The sequence below is a fragment of the Haemaphysalis longicornis genome, unplaced genomic scaffold, assembly GCF_048455015.1.
Source record: "Haemaphysalis longicornis isolate Haplotype H1 unplaced genomic scaffold, Haemaphysalis longicornis Haplotype H1 scaffold_1, whole genome shotgun sequence".
Classification (NCBI taxonomy): domain Eukaryota; kingdom Metazoa; phylum Arthropoda; class Arachnida; order Ixodida; family Ixodidae; genus Haemaphysalis; species Haemaphysalis longicornis.
In genome coordinates, this window is record NW_027526203.1 from 364,473,958 (window position 1) to 364,489,877 (window position 15,920).

Sequence of the window (15,920 nt, forward strand, 5' to 3'; positions counted from 1 at the left end):
AAAATGGGTCACTGAAACTTGCCTGTGCCGCAGATGGTATTAGTTCCATCTCCACCGTTGCTGCGGTCACACTGCGGCATACCCAGCTCCAAGTATTATATGGGCTGGCCTTGGGGATTTTCACAGGGACTACCACCTCCCTAAGATGTCCTATTCTCCAGCCAATCTGAGGGGAAGGGGGGAGGGGGTTAATGAAGGGGATTCCACCTCCCTTCTTCCCCCATCCCCGACTCGGAGAAAATAAAGTTGTTCACTCACTCACTCCAGCCAAGAGTTCAGTCTATTATCCAAATGTGATGTCTCTTTGTCAGCAACATCAAACTAAGCAACGCAAAAGCGAACGCTTGTCTGGTTGCCCAACGGCGGACGCTTAATAAGTCCTTATCTGACGCTGTCAAGGAGCCGTGTTGCCTATTTTATGTTGTACATTAGTTGTAGGGCTAAATTGTGCTGCAGAGCAGCTTGGAATTCTAGAGAGAGGAAGTTTTGTTTATAATTAGCGGCAGTGGCCGCTGAGGGTGAGGTGTTGATATATCGATGAGATTTAATACAAACTATATAATATGCTATATACTTACTAAGTTCACCCAAAACTACCTGTATTACACCCTGCAGGGATATGAAGCCAGAAGTCTGTTACACTGACACGCACTTCCGCTTGTCGCCCATTAGCGCCGAGCGTATCACGGTTAGATCGTGTTAACAAACATCAGTTTTCGTGGTAAAACGATCAAAATACCAGCTATACGCGATCCCGGGCACACTCACGCAAGCAAAAAAAAAAAGTGATGAAATATTGCAAACATATGTTCGACACGGCATCGTTTACGCAGCGCGGACCACGCTATCTCAAGGTGAATTTCAGCTCCACCGCAGCCCCAAAAGCCGCCAATTTAAGCCAGATCGCTTAAACTGGTCCCATGCAACAACTTTCCCATTTAAAGTATATTACGGAAAAGAACGTATAACGCGCTACAACTAAAAATTCACCGAGACGCCGCTGGCGCCTATGCGCAAACGCCCAAGCCAGCAAATCGGCCAGCTACCAGACGGCGCTGCGCACGCAAGATGGCGGCGCCCTCGTTGGAATGGTCTATAGACTGAGCATAATTAGCAGACGGTCAACTTGACCGCCAAAAACAAGGACACCGCTGCAAAACGTGACTCCGGTGAGATTTAAGAAAGGCAGTGTCTAGCGTTTTGTCCAGATAGAGCGGTAGTTGCCACTAAAGTTCTGTCCAGACGGAACAAAGTGAGAGGTGCGTAAAGTTTTGTGCACACATTGAATGAAAACCAGCTGATCAGACGCCATTGCCGTCCTGGTCCTTGGTGTAGAGGTTACGTCTACTTACGGATGTTACAGTCGCAAGTTCAAATCTCCCCAAGCTTTTTCGTTTTTTTCCCCCCTTCCCTCCCTGGTCGTGGATAGTGTTCCATGATAGCTCGTGCCCACTTAACAATTCAATTCATGCGTTGAGAGCAGTCAGTCTTGATTTTTACCAAACTGGCCGTACCATTACCGCTCACTGAAGCCAAGGCCGACTTACCCATCGCTAGAATTAAGTCTGATCATCTGTAATTATCAATACTACTTAATAATTAATAGTGGTCTCTCTCTGGCTGCTCAGTGAGCGGAGGCAGTTCAGCCGATTGGGTAAAAATCAAGGCAGACTGCTATTTCTGCGTATTGTGAAGCGGTCATGGGGTAGTGGCTTGAAATTCCGTCCAGATGGAGCTAGGGTGTCCGATAATCTGTAACTATTAATAGTGATTAATAATTAATAGTGATTCTGGATAGTCAGTTAGCTTAAATGGACTGGACGGTGGGGTAGAAATCAAGAAAGACTGCTCTCACTGTGAATTGCGTTTCCTCTGGATGGAACTTTAGTGACAGCTACCATTCAGTCTGGACTGAACTTTACCATTCCTTATCATTCAGTCTGGGCAGAACGCTCGACCTAGCCTTCAGAAAGAGTGCTTTTGTTTGTGCAAAGTGGCACACCCGGACATTGAATTTGCTTTTTTAATGGGGTTTGAGGTCAAGTCTGCCCTTGTCACATAGCATTTTGTGTACAAAAAAGGTCAGGTGCAGTGAAGTTGAGAATTTATTATTCCCACACATACATCGATCCTGTTCGATGAAAGAGGTAAGAATTGCCTCAAGCAGGGAGATGGTTCCCGTTCATTGTGTGCAATCTGCCGCTGTCGGCGTCTGACTGGTCTAACTTTCGGTTTCAACGCTGTGCTTCACTGGCGTATTTCATATCAGCTGTTTTACTGACCAGAATGATGTCATTAAAAAAAATGCACTGACGATTACTATACTTCCTAATGCGAAATTTGTGTGCAGCGCGAACTGCTGTCTTCTTGGCAGCGGCGCATATCTGCTGCATCTCAGGAAGTGATTGTGTGATCAGCAAACTCACGGCGGCACGCGCTACTGTGCTGTTATCTCGAAGCGCGCCGCCGCCACCGGCGACCATGTGGTTGCCAATCATGTTTTAACCTCCCGCACAAATGTCACGTGGTTCGTATGGGCCACACAGGGAGTAGTCGCATGTGTTGAAAGTGTGAAGGGGAGGCAGCAAGAGAGATGGCGTCCTAGCAGTGCGTGCCGCCCTCCCCCTGACAATTTCGCCAGACGCTCCGATGAATCTCCGTGCGGGCTCGGCATACTGCCCTCCCCGCACACTTCGCCACATTTTCCTCCGCCATTTGCTTCCTGCCTTCGCTCGCTTAGCTACGATGCCGACGCAATGGCTGGTGCCGTCGCCATGGCCATCGCCATCGCCGCCGCCAAATCCCAGTAGTGGCCACCAAAGTGCTTGCACACTAAAATGTGCAAACAGTCTTGGGGAATGTTGGGTGGATTGATATTTATAGATGGTTAGTAATTGCTCCTAATTACACTTTTGTTTTATTCACTCAGCTTAGCATACATCTCTATGTGTAGGCCTTTTCTAAGCACCAGTGCTAAGCTTCAAAAACACCGTTAGGCTACCGTAAAATCCCGAGAGATGCCCCACCCCCGAAAGATAACCCACCCCTGTTTTTGGCACAATTTTCCAATTTTTTCAAAAACACCGAAAGATAACCCACCCCTGACAATAGCATCATCCCAGCCGGGGATGACGCCCAGGGAAACGAGGTTAGCTAGCGTGCGTGGGTAGGGTGAGATAACATGTCACAGGTCACTGGAACCTGAAAAGGCGCGGTATATCAACAGCCCTCGATGGATAAGAAGACTCAGAGCTTCATGAGCGGCTCGTTTTGGCGATCCGTCCTTCTGCTGCCTGCCAACCGCGTCCAACTCCGTGCGGGAGGAGGTGGTCGACCTTTTGTTTGACAGTGAGAGCGACTGTTCGTTCGACGGTTTTGACGACGAATGAATACAGTGCTAATAAACGCATGTTCGCTCTTTGGCTGCGATGTATTTCTCATCTTTTTTTACTGCACACTGAAAGTTAGCCCACGTCATATTTTCACTCGATTTGCTCTCGATCTTAGGTGGGCTATCTCTCGGGATTTTACGGTATTCTTTTCCCTGCATGAACGCTGTGCATAGATGCTGTTGAATAAAGAGAAAGAAGCGCGCCACGAGGCAGGCAGCGGGGGCTCGCTCCACGAGCGCGGCTCTCGCGGCAGTCGTTCGTAGGCATCGCTGATAACCGGACGTCTGGTTTACTGGTTCCCTTTCGCTACACATTCTCTGGTGCCGAAAACCCCCAGCCGTCCGGTCCCGCCGACTCGCGCCATGGAATCGCTTCGTCGCCGCCAGGGAGTTCTTCGCGCCGCCGTCACGAAGAAGATGACGGCACTCGACGCGCTCCTGCAGAACCCGGCGGCACCGACTCTAGAATTTCAGACGCTTCTGGACATAATTCTGGACAAGCAGCGAGCCTTGCACGAGCTGGACAGCCAGATTCAGGCGGCTCTCACAGAAGAGGAATTTGACGCGGACGTGTTGGATGCCATTGACTACGACGAGCGCATCTGCGCCCTTCGCACGCGCGTGCGCTCCGTCACGAGCCCAGCCCCTTCAGCCAGCGCAGCCACAGCCGAGTCTGGTGAGCCTTGCGGGAGCGCACCTTCTCAGCCTCGACCGGGCACCCCTCAGACAACGCAGGGAACCCGCTTCGCCGCACTCCCGAAGCTCCAGATACCGAACTTCTCGGGCGACCGACGCGACTGGCAAGGGTTCTGGGACTAGTTCGAGTCCAGCATCCACTCGAACACGACTTTGCCGCACGTCGAGAAGTTTAAGTACTTGCTCTCGTACTTGAACGGTCCCGCCAAGGACGCGATCGAGGGCATCAGGCTGGCCGAAAACAATTACGACATCGCTGTTAAAATCATTACAAATAGATTTGGGCGGAAAGACCTTCTCGTGGACAACCACCTGGACAAATTGCTCGCATTGGAGCCGGTGCAGAATTCGGCCGACACCGACAAATTGCGGGTCCTCTACGACACGGTCACGTTTCGCATAAACGCGTTGGAGGGCCTGGGCGTCTCCCCGGACCAGTACTCCGTCGTGCTCCATCGCGTACTGCTGCGGACCTTGCCGCACGACCTGGGCCTCCTGTACCGGCAAAGGCTGAAGGAGGAGCACCAGGACGCATCCGAGGTGTCCGCGTCCTTTTCCGCCAGATCCAAGGAAATCAAGGTGATCCTGGACTTTCTCCGCGTCCAGGTAGAGATCCGAGAGGAGAGCGCGTCCGATTGTTCGTTTCCGTCCACGCGCCGCGGCCAGGGGAGACAGCAGTCTTCGCCTCCGCGCATCGATCCGCCAACTGCGATGAGTCTCGGTACCCAATCGCCGTCTTCGGGGCTACACGGGTGTGAACTTTGCAACGCTCGGGACCATGACATCGCCTACTGCAGAGCGCCAATGTCGCCCGAGGAGAAACGGAAGCGTCTGCAGGCAAGCAAGTGCTGCTTCAGATGCGGCAAGGGCAATCACTTAGCAAAGCAGTGCAGGTCAGCGAACAGTCTGGTATGCGGTCTTTGTTCACGTCGGCACCTTACGACGCTGTGCGACATTCAACGCCCGGCTGGAAGGTTCGAACCCCCCAGCAGAAGACCAGATCCCAGTCCCAGCGACAGGGCGACAAGCGGCACAGCCAACGCAGTGACGTCCGCTTCGACCAGTGCTGCAGGACTTACGCCAGTCCTTCTGCAGACAGGCCATGCATGGGGCATCGGCACAAGCCGCCAGATGCTCGTCCGCTTTTTGTTAGATTCTGGCAGTCAGCGGACCTTCATCCGACGCGATGTGTCCCGAGCACTCGATTGTCCCGTCGACGGGGTCGAACATCTTACCATTGCTACTTTCGGAAACACTTGCAAGAGCGCACCTGTTTCATGCAACCGGGTCTCCTTGACGCTTAAAAGTCAGCACGATGGCCAGCGCATCACAATCGAGGCCCTAGAAGTCCCCAATATCTGTAACGTCACAAGCCCGCCCGTCAGCGAAGAGATTCTCACTTCGATGGCCGCTAAGTGTCAAGTTGCGGCTGATGCCCGGCTTTCGGCCACGTTTCAGGAGCATCAGATAAGCGTGCTGATCGGGTCGGACGCATATTGGAAGGTGGCCACGGGACGAATTTCTCGGATTTCTCCCTCGCTAACAGCCGTGGAAACAGTTCTGGGCTGGACTGTGCAAGGTGCCCAACTTGAAAGCCCAAGTCCTTCGACCGCGCACTCCAGCGCGCTGTTTTTGTCGCTCGGGGAAGCGCCCCCTGAAGACGCCGCCGCTGACGTTGAATTGTCTTCCATGTGGCGCCTGGAAGCAATCGGCATTCAGGGATTATCGGAAAACTCAGGATTCAATGACTCCGCCATCCTCCAGTTCCAGCATGGAGTTCGCAAAGCAAGCGACCGCTATGAAGTGCCCCTTCTAATTCGAGAGCCAGGGCTCGATGTCTCCGATAATAATTATCGGCTTGCAGAGCAGAGACTCTGTATGCAGCTCAAACGCTTCCGCAGTCAGCCAGATTTACTACGGCAATATGACAAGACCATCCGCGCATACTTTGATGAGGGCCATGCGGAACGAGTAACCTGCGACAAAGAGGATGGGAAACCAAACACCTACTATATGCCACACCATGGTGTCGTGCGTCGTGATGCTGTGACAACCAAGCTTCGAGTTGTTTTCGACGCGTCGTCCCATGTTCCCTGCCATCCATCCTTGAACAGCGTGCTACTGAAAGGCCCAAAGTTAGACGCAAACTTACTGAAGTTGCTGGTTGAGTTCCGGTGCCATCACGTCGTTCTCGTGGCAGACATAAAGAAAGCGTACCTGCAGATGGTTATTCGCGAGGAAGATCGGGATGCTTTAAGGTTCCTCTGGGTGGAGCACCTTCCGAATGAAGAAGACCCTCTTCCTCAGATAGTCCACTGGCGCATGACAAGAGTGCCATTCGGAGCCACGTCTAGCCCATTCCTACTCGCCGCAACACTTCGTCACCACCTAAAGGAATGTAAAGAGCAGTTCCCAGACACGGTCGCCAAGCTGGTCGACGCGTTTTACGTGGACGACCTTGTCGTCGGGGTCGACATCGCCAAGCAAGCCAAGCGTATCTACGCCGAGTCGAGGTCCATTTTGGCGGGTGCTGGTATGGAACTGAGGAAATGGGCCTCCAACCTTTCGTCCCTGCGAAGCCAATTCCTTGAAGACAACGTGGCTTTCGAAACGGAAGGAGGGGACCCTTGTAACATGAAGGTGCTCGGTATGCAGTGGGACCGCTCAGACGACAGTGTCGTGCTAAGTGCGGACAATGTCGCCACCTTTGTATCCACAAAGCCAGTGACAAAGAGGACAATGCTCCAGTCGTTCGCGCGGCTCTACGACCCTCTAGGATTTCTGGCCCCTTTCACCGTTCGAGCGAAGATCATTTTCCAAGACTTATGGAAACTGCAGCATCCGTGGGATTCACCACTGCCGACGGCTCAACTCAATACGTGGAACAGCTGGTGCAGCGAGCTCAGCGACCTAAGACGCATTTGCTTGCCACGGCATGCCTTCACGATGAAGTACTCGGAACACGACACTCGAGAGCTCCACGTGTTCGCTGACGCAAGCCCGAGAGCCTATGGTACTGCAGTCTACGTCCGGTCGTTATCATGGGAAACCGGAAGATAGGAAGTGAACCTGCTGCTCAGCAAAGGCCGCATTGCACCGATCAAAACCACCTCTTTCCCACGCCTTGAGCTCCTCACCTGTTTGATAGCTGCCCGACTATTTGATTTCCTGAAACGGCTACCGTGCCTGTCAGAAGTTCGGTATTTCTTCTGGACCGATTCAAAAGTCGCCCTCCATTGGATTGCGGGGGAACCGAGCCGATGGCCACCATTCGTGAGAAATCGCGTGTCCGAGATACAACGTCTGACACAAGGCCAAGGGACGTGGGCTCATTGTCGCAGCAAGGATAACCCAGCCGATTTGATTACTCGAGGCCTTGCCGCATCCGCTGTTGCAGTCACAGAAATGTGGTGGCATGGCCCACGTTGGCTCGCACTGCAATCTCAGGATAGGCCAACGGACAGAGAAAGAGTTGCGGACGTCGGTGAGCCGCCATTTCTACAGACAGCTTCATGCGCGCTAGTAACAACGCCAGCTGAGCCATTGCTGAGTATCAAGTCGTACAGTCGGTACTCCAGGCTTCTTCGGGTAACTGCCTGGATACATCGCTTCTTCGAAAATACGAGAAAGTTAACGCATTCAGCAAGGGGACTACTGACGAGCGATGAAGTTCTCAAGGCGGAACGCTACTGGCTCCGGTTCGTACAGAACGAAGCTTTTCCGGAGGATATGCGAGCGTTGTCTCGTGGTCAGCGTGCCGGAACTGCAACTCGCCTCATTTTACTACGGCCGTTTTTGGACGACGATGGAATCCTGCGCGTCGGCAGACGCCTACAGCAGTTCGGATCCTCGGTTGACACCCGTCACCCCGTCATCCTGCCGGGCCGTCACGACTTTTCCCGGCTACTAATCATCGCAACCCACCAGCACCTGTTGCACGCGGGTGTTGACAGCACTCTCACAGAACTGAGAGACCGATTTTGGATTATCAAGGGTCGTCAAGTGGTGAAGACAGTGCTGCACGGATGCTTGCTTTGTCATCGACACAAACTCACACCAGAAACAGCTCCAGTTGCGCCTCTACCTCGAGATCGTATCACTGAATCCAGTCCGTTCGACGTTGTCGGTGTAGACTTCTGTGGACCGCTGTTCTGTCGCACGAAGAATCCTGCGCAAACAAAGGCCTACGTCGCCGTTTTCTCCTGTGGTGTGACACGAGCCGTCCACCTTGAGCTCACATCTCAGATGACGTCATCGAGCTTCTTGTCTGCTTTCAGGCAGTTTATCGCTAGACGCGGCATTCCATCGACAATTTACTCGGATAACGCCTTAGCCTTCCACCACTGCGCACGCTCTCTCCGTTCGGCTCCGGAAGACCCCGTTCTTGATTTTTGCAGCGGCCCGTGGTGGGGTGGTTGGTGGGAACGCTTAATCCGGCTCACCAAGGAGACATTACGGCGAATTCTCGGCCGCAGTTGCCTGACTACTGAAGAGCTGCAGACGACGCTTTGTGAAGTCGAGGCAGTAATTAACAGCCGGCCCCTTACGTATATCTCGGCAGACACGGCTGAGCCATACCCGCTGACCCCAGCGCACTTCTGGCTGGGCAAAAGTAACACGTGCCTGCCTCAGCAACTCGGCCTTCCAGAACCGCTGTCCACGGGCAGCGAGCTACGCAGACGAGCTCGGCACCGTCAGATCGTAACGGAGCGTCTTTGGCGACGATGGAAACGAGAGTACCTCCTGTTGCTCCGATCCGCTCACGAGGCATCAGCGCAGCTTCCTTCCAGGCTCCAAGTGGGGGACGTAGTGCTCGTACAGGACAATTCGCCACCGGCCTTCTGGCAACTTGGGCGCATTCTTCAACTATTTCCCGGATGCGACGGAGTTGTGCGCTCGTGTTCCCTACGCCTGTCATCGGGACGGGAAATACGTCGTCCAGTGCAGCGGCTGTGCTTTTTTGAAGCAAACCCCTGATCAACTTGGGGCCGCGGGAGTATGTTGAATAAAGAGAAAGAAGCGCGCCACGAGGCAGGCAGCGGGGGCTCGCTCCACAAGCGCGGCTCTCGCGGCAGTCGTTCGTAGGCATCGCTGATAACCGGACGTCTGGTTTACTGGTTCCCTTTCGCTACAGATGCTGCAGGCACATAGAAAAAAATAGTCTGTAGCATTTATATGCAACACTGGTCGCAATATCTTTTTGATGCTCATCCATGTTTGGATACTGCATACTTCAGATAGAGCAGACTTCTTTTTCTAGGGGCGAAGCCCCTTAGGAGCTCGGGCTGTCGGCGTCTCGTGTCGGCGTCGGCGTAACCGTCGTCTCATCTAATCATGGTACTAAGACACCGGCACACTCGTTTACGCCTCGCGCTGGAACGCACTAAAAAAACACCGGGACACAAGACAGGAGACTTGTACAGCAAAGCTGTATACCTCTACCCCCCAGCGGTTTCATCTCCGTGAGCAAAAATGTCAGGGCGCCAAGAATACACTTATACACTGCATGCTTCACCCCAACGCAGGTTTCACGTTAGTGGAGACGGCTTGGAATTTTTTCTGGATTAATAGGGTCTGTTGTAACAGGCATAAAAACTGTTCAGTGAAATCGGCTAAAGATACCAAACAGTGCCTGTATGAAAAGTTAGTTTTTGGTTCTTGGCAGCTTTATTGCCATTGCAGACGTTGCTGTAGGTCATGTTGTAGTTCTAAATACTGCAGGACCATTTACAAACAGTTTACAATAGTTTTAGTTGAATTTCTGCATCGCAAAATTTGCACTTGGTGCTATTATGCACTTGCCCAACTTTGAGCTGATTTGCCATGGCACCGTTGTCATCTGCTACTGTTTCTCGAAAAAAGCATGTCACTCGTGATTTCACCACCCACACTGCATTTCTGCTGTAAGAGTTCCAGCTGTAAGTCAAAACCTGTCGTCGTATATCAGTCCAGGCAAGGACAGCACTACAAATCAGTCTTGCACAGCAATGCTGTTTGCCTGCCAAGGCGTGTGTTTTTTTTTTTTTTTTTTTGTCGGGGGGTATTTCCAGAGGTCCAGTGTTTCTTTGAAGTAAGGCAAAGTTTGCAACAGTTTCGGTATTGTTTCTTAGCAAAAATGTTAGGTGGTGCTGCAAAGCAGGAGGCTGTTGGTACTGAACAGTTTTTGTTCTGCGACAGCTCCTTGCTAAAAGCTTGCCAGCCACGATTCCGCCACGTCGCACCCTGTTTCTGCAACCAGGGCTGCAATACCTGTTCAGAAGGTGGCACTAAATTGAATTATAAGTTCTGACAGCTAAATCATAATAAACTAAGTGTGAATGACAGCAAGCATTCGCTACCGAGTTTTTTCAACTCCAAGCGGATTTTTTAGGATTGCGTGCTTTTTTCAAAATCTTGTGCTGGCTGTAGTAATTGCAAAGTAAGTCATTAGAGGGTTTATAAATCGTGTGGAAAGGATTTGTTGTCACCAGTGATCTCAAACTGCCAGATTCCTTTCAGAGGTCCATCCACAATCCCGCTGTCTGAAAAATGGAGTATTGGCTTCACCACACAGCCTGGGCAACACCAATTCTTTGTATATCTGATCGAATGTTATGGGCAAATCATTTTTTTCTTCTAGGACACGTTTTTGAATTGTTTACCTACAAAATGTATATATTGAAATTTTTTTACTATTCCCAGCTTTTATATACGTAATATTTCCTTCTATGTCTGAACAAAAATATTTATTTTGCCTTATTAATGTAGTTAAAAACCACATTCTGTCACCTGCATTTTAGGTCGCTGCATTATATGCTGAACCAATAGATTTAGCCAAAAAAAGAACTTTTCTTACACCCATAAAAAGCAGTAAATTTCCTGGCGGTAAGGAAAGAGTTAATGCTCTTTACAGCTACACCATTATTTAAGGTTTAAAACTATCGAAATCAGAATTTTTGTTTAGATGTCGAATAAAGTGATAAATCAGTGTATGAAAAGCTTGATAGTAAAAATAATTCAGTATCTACATTTTCTAGGTAAACATTTCAAAAACAAAAACACGCCCTAAAAAAATGATTTGCACGAAATAGTTTGTCGTATTCAAAAAGAAAAAGTTAGCACTCGTGGTGCCTATGCCATGCAGTGAAGCTGATCCTCTACTTCAGACTGTGCTGAGCACGAGGTCGCGGGTTCGATTCCTGGCCGCGGCGGCCGCTTTTCTGATGGAGGCGAAAAGCAAAAACGCCCGTGTGTACGAGATTTCGGCGCACGTTAAAGATCCCCAGGTGGTTAAATTAATCCGGAGCCCTCCACTACGGCGCGCCTCATCACCTGCGTTGCGTCGGCGCGTTAAACCCCACAATCAATCAATTACTTCAGACTGTGCAATTTTGGATGGTCTCCTTGCAGAAATCTGGCAGTTTGATATTACTGGAGCCAACAAATTTTCCCCAAGTGATGCAAGAGAACCTTGCAAAAGGCTGACCTTGCATTTACAGCCAGCACAAGATTTCGAATAAGCACGCAATGCAAAGAAATTCGACTTGCAGCCTTAGTGCGATGCGCTAGAACGGTGCCTGGCAAGCTTTCACTGAGAAGCTGTCGCACAACAAAAATGGCTCAGCACCAAGGGCCTCCTCCTTGCATTGCAGTGCCACCGAATGTTTTGGCAAGTAAGCAGTACCAAACCTGGTGCAGACTTTGTCAGCGTAGACAGTTTTACTTACAAGTAACACTACACCCCTAGAAGCACCCATGCACGGAAATGAAACTGGCTGGCAAATAGCTGGCGGTGCACACGACCGATTTGAAGCAACATTCGTGTCTGTTTGTTCTGACTGTTTACTTGTTTCGCGTGTTTATGTTTCTACTTGCTTGTATCACAGAAATCAGTTATAAGTGCAGTGAAATCGCAAGTGAAATGCTTTTTTTTTTTTTTTTTTTTTTTCGAGGAACAGTAGTGGGCGACGAAGGCACCATAGCAAATCAACTCGCTGAACGTGAACTTTGTGCTGCAGAAATGAAACCGAAACTGTTGCAAACTCTTTGCGAATGGTCTTGTGGTGTTTAAAACTGTGATTGGACCCTCAACTATGTCCACAACGGCCATAAAACTGCCTGGAATCAAAAAATACTTTACAAATAGACACTTCTTGATATTTTCAGCCAATTTCAATGTCATTACTGTCAGGGTGCAAATCCAATGATTCTTCTCATTCGCCTTTGGTGCCGTGGTAACCAAAACTGTGTGCTGATGCACAGTAATTACAAGCAGTTTGCGTTTTTTTTTGGGGGGGGGAATAGCAGTAAGCAACTTTGTCAATCAATAATTAATGAAACGAACTTTGAAAAGGCGTGTTCTGAGTTAACCACCAAATGGCATTGATATCGTCATTCAGTATGGACAACTTTGAATAGGTTGGTAAGAAATGAGTTAACACCAGAATGGGTGTTGGCCAATTCCACAAACAAAATTGTAGTCACTAGCAGCTTTTGTTCAAAATAACTAGAGTGCTCGGAGTACCACTGTAGTTACTGTCCTTCAAGTCAAGGCAACTGCTGTGTTTCACACAAGATTTGTCTATTTTTTTTTTCTTTTCTTTCTCAGGTTTCACTTTGATGGACCCTGTGGCACATCACTGCCCAAGGCTCTAGCTTTGTAACTTCCTGGCACCAGCTTTCTACTGGAAGATTCCACGTCCAGGCTTACTGTTTGGAGTAGCACGCTTTGCACAGTGTGGTGCTATGCAGGCAGTGCTATTGTGACCATTCCTTGAAAAAGCACACTGTCAGTGTACCAAGGTGCTTGTTAGGGGTGGGTAGTTTTCTGCCAGGGAGCTGTCATCACGGTGGTAGGGTGATAATACTGGGCCTCTACTTGTGAAACGAACTCTGGGACTCTGCACACTTGCAAGTTCTGTGCTTGCATCATTTGTGAAAGCTTGGTCACCAAGCAACTATTACTAAGAACTGGGCTTACTAACTTAGGTACCTCAGCAGGAAATTCTGGTTGAGGTCAACCACTTGCAACGAGAGGACTTAGACCTCTTGCTGTGCGTTTGGGCTATGCTGTGCCCCAGGTGTATTTGTTGAACAGTTCACTTGTAACAGTGGAAGCAAGGCCCGCCTATACTAGTGAATTCACTTTCACTGCTTTTTCATCTCCACACTGGCTTGTTTTTTAAATAAACGAACTTTGTAGTTTATTGCCGCAGCTTTTATCGGCAGCTTGTGAAGTGTACTAAAGCTAGCTTGTACTATCAATTTGTTTTGTATGCATAATTTTTTGCACATTCCTTTTACTTTTCTATATTTTAAGGGCAGCAGGTGTTACTCTAAACCACAACTGCAAAAATAATTTTTTTATTATTCAGGAAGGGCATGCTTTAGTTGTCAGAAAGTCTATCGTGTCTTGTGTTCATCAGTTTCAATGAAGCAAGCCAGAACCATTGTGCTGTTGACAAATGTAAGGCTGAAGAAATTTGGTTAGCATTTAGTTTATTTTTACTTTACTGTTATCTGGAAGGTACATGCTACATTGCAAGCAGTTTTTTAATGGTGTGTGTCTTGTGAAACTGAAAGCATTTGTGATGAAAACCAGTTGCACCACAGAAGAAAAAAATAAAGAAAAACCATGAAGCAATATTGGCCATGAGAAACTTCACACTTTTTAAGTCCTTGGTTCTTTTGGAAAATTGTAGTAAGCAGCATACATTGTGGTTTGAAGCATGTCAGTGTTTTCTGGCTACGGCGGACGCTTTTTTGATGGCGGCTCAAAGCGAAAATGCTCGTGTGTTTGAGATTTCGACACACGTAGCCCTTAATTAATCCGGAGCCCTCCAGTACGGCGCGCCTCATCGCCTGTGTAGCGCGTTAAATCTCATAATCAGTCAAACCAGCGTCCGAGTGTTGAATCGTGATGGCTAAAATCTAAAAAACAAGTTGTTTTGCTCAATTGGCTCTATTCAACTACTGTCAGGCTGCAAAAGACTGCACATTTTCTAGTCTATTTTGTGTAGAGTCATGTTTTACAACTGAGCTTGTCAAGCCGCAAAAGGCAATCTTCCATTCAAATGAACATTGGCCTGCTGATTTTCAAAAGCCTTTGACGACAGTTACGCAAAAATTGTTTCATGAAGAAAAGAGTGGCCGTTTAAGGTTTATGCATGTACAGTAGAATATCACCAACTTAAAATTTTGATGAATACTGAGTTTTTGGAAATTCCAAACCAATCGCCAGTGTGCTCCGTGTATTTCTTCCTGCACATCTCTAAAGGCTGTGAGGTGGTCTCCGGATAAGTCAGATATTTGCAAGAAGATTGTGGAAATACAACTAGACTCGAAGATGTATTGGAGCTCTATAGAAGATTGTGAGCTTCTGGGAGTGGCAAATTGCATTTCCTATAGATGGACAATACAAAAAGGGTATGTTCCACGCACACGCACACATTGGTAAGTGCACCCATAGTTTCAGCTGGGAAACATGGTTTTCATTGGCATGGTTACTGAATGCCCGTAATAAGGTTTGCAATGCATGACCTGTGCATCAAAATTTTCACTTACCTTGCAATGCTTCACTTAAAGGGGCCATGCTGACAAAATGCAAATTTGGGTCATTTGAAGGATTGCCTTGTTACACTGATACCACTTTAAACACAGACTTCACTCAAATAAGCTATATAATTAGGAAAAAAAGAGAATGGTAATGCGACCCACTAGCTCATTTCCCGCACTAGAACATATGACGTATTATGGGCAGCTGTGCGATTGGTGGTGGCTGGTAAAAGCAAACGCAAATTATAAACGGATTATAAGCTTGCAGAATTAGCTGTTTGCACTTAAATTTAATGCATACTCAATTAGCAGTAAAAATGGTAGAGTAAACAATGGAAGTTATGAACGCTCACGTAAACATAGAAGCAGCAGTGCATGCTGCGTGCGCTATATCAGTTATAGCTACACAGCCGTTCGCCACACAGAGCTTACACTGGCCAACTGGCATAAGCGAGATTGTGTTACGTCACCCTGTTTGTCGAGCATACCCAATGTTTCATGAAATGAGTACTATCAGCTGTAACAAACATTATCTAGGCACAAATTCGATCAAAAACAAAAGCGAGGGAGGACAGCGGTCTCTAGCGGTATGGTGACGCCATCTAGGACTTGCAGCAAAAAAGGCGTTCCACCGTTCACTGCAGCCCTAGTCTGCATACTTACGTTTGCTTCAGTACTTGCCGTGGATACGTCATTGCAGATGTCACAAACATATTATTCAGCTGGAGAATCAAAATTATAGCTTAAACTGTTTAATTTCTCAGTGAATAAAGCAACATTTGGTGCCAGACAAGTGCTGGGGGCACTATAAAACACAAATTTTTCGAATAAAACAAGCTTGTATTTTGTCTGCATGGCTCCTTTATGTTAGAATTTTCCCCCTTAATTATAGGACTTGGGTAACTGTTACTAGCCACTTGTTACTATGTAAAAGCTGCCCAGAAGCACTGTCTTTTTTATTTGTTGTGCCTGCAAATTCCTTGGAACCAGGTATGACTTGGAATACTATGTAGCTTTTGTCAGTGATTTTGTATTTACAATAAAAGTGTATTCATTTCGCAATACACTCTGTGAACTACGATGAACAATTGCTGGCAGTTCTCGAGAAACAGTCGGTACAAGTACCTAGAAGTATAAAATGCCAACACATTATGTGGTTTTGCTCAATTCAGTGTGTAGACATCATCCTCATGGAAAAGCGTCTGGCCCGAGGCAATCTTTCAGGGACAAGAACAGCATAAGAACGGAAAATTGGGCTAGTTAATAGGTGTTCATCTTGGTGGAAACAAAAGCGCTCAAA

General features: G+C 48.4%; 1 protein-coding gene across 2 annotated transcripts in view; it reads left to right on the forward strand.

The window, feature by feature from the left end:
• The window catches only part of Sirt4 (Sirtuin 4), a 36,455-nt gene extending 20,773 nt beyond the window's left edge, over positions 1 to 15,682 (forward strand). For both annotated transcript variants that reach the window (XM_077686246.1, XM_077686245.1), the window contains exon 9: positions 12,675 to 15,682. In XM_077686246.1, the coding sequence (XP_077542372.1) occupies positions 12,675 to 12,729 (55 nt within the window). In that variant the 3' untranslated portion in view covers positions 12,730 to 15,682. The remainder of the gene's footprint in view (positions 1 to 12,674) is intronic.
• The last annotated feature ends 238 nt before the right edge of the window (positions 15,683 to 15,920 follow it).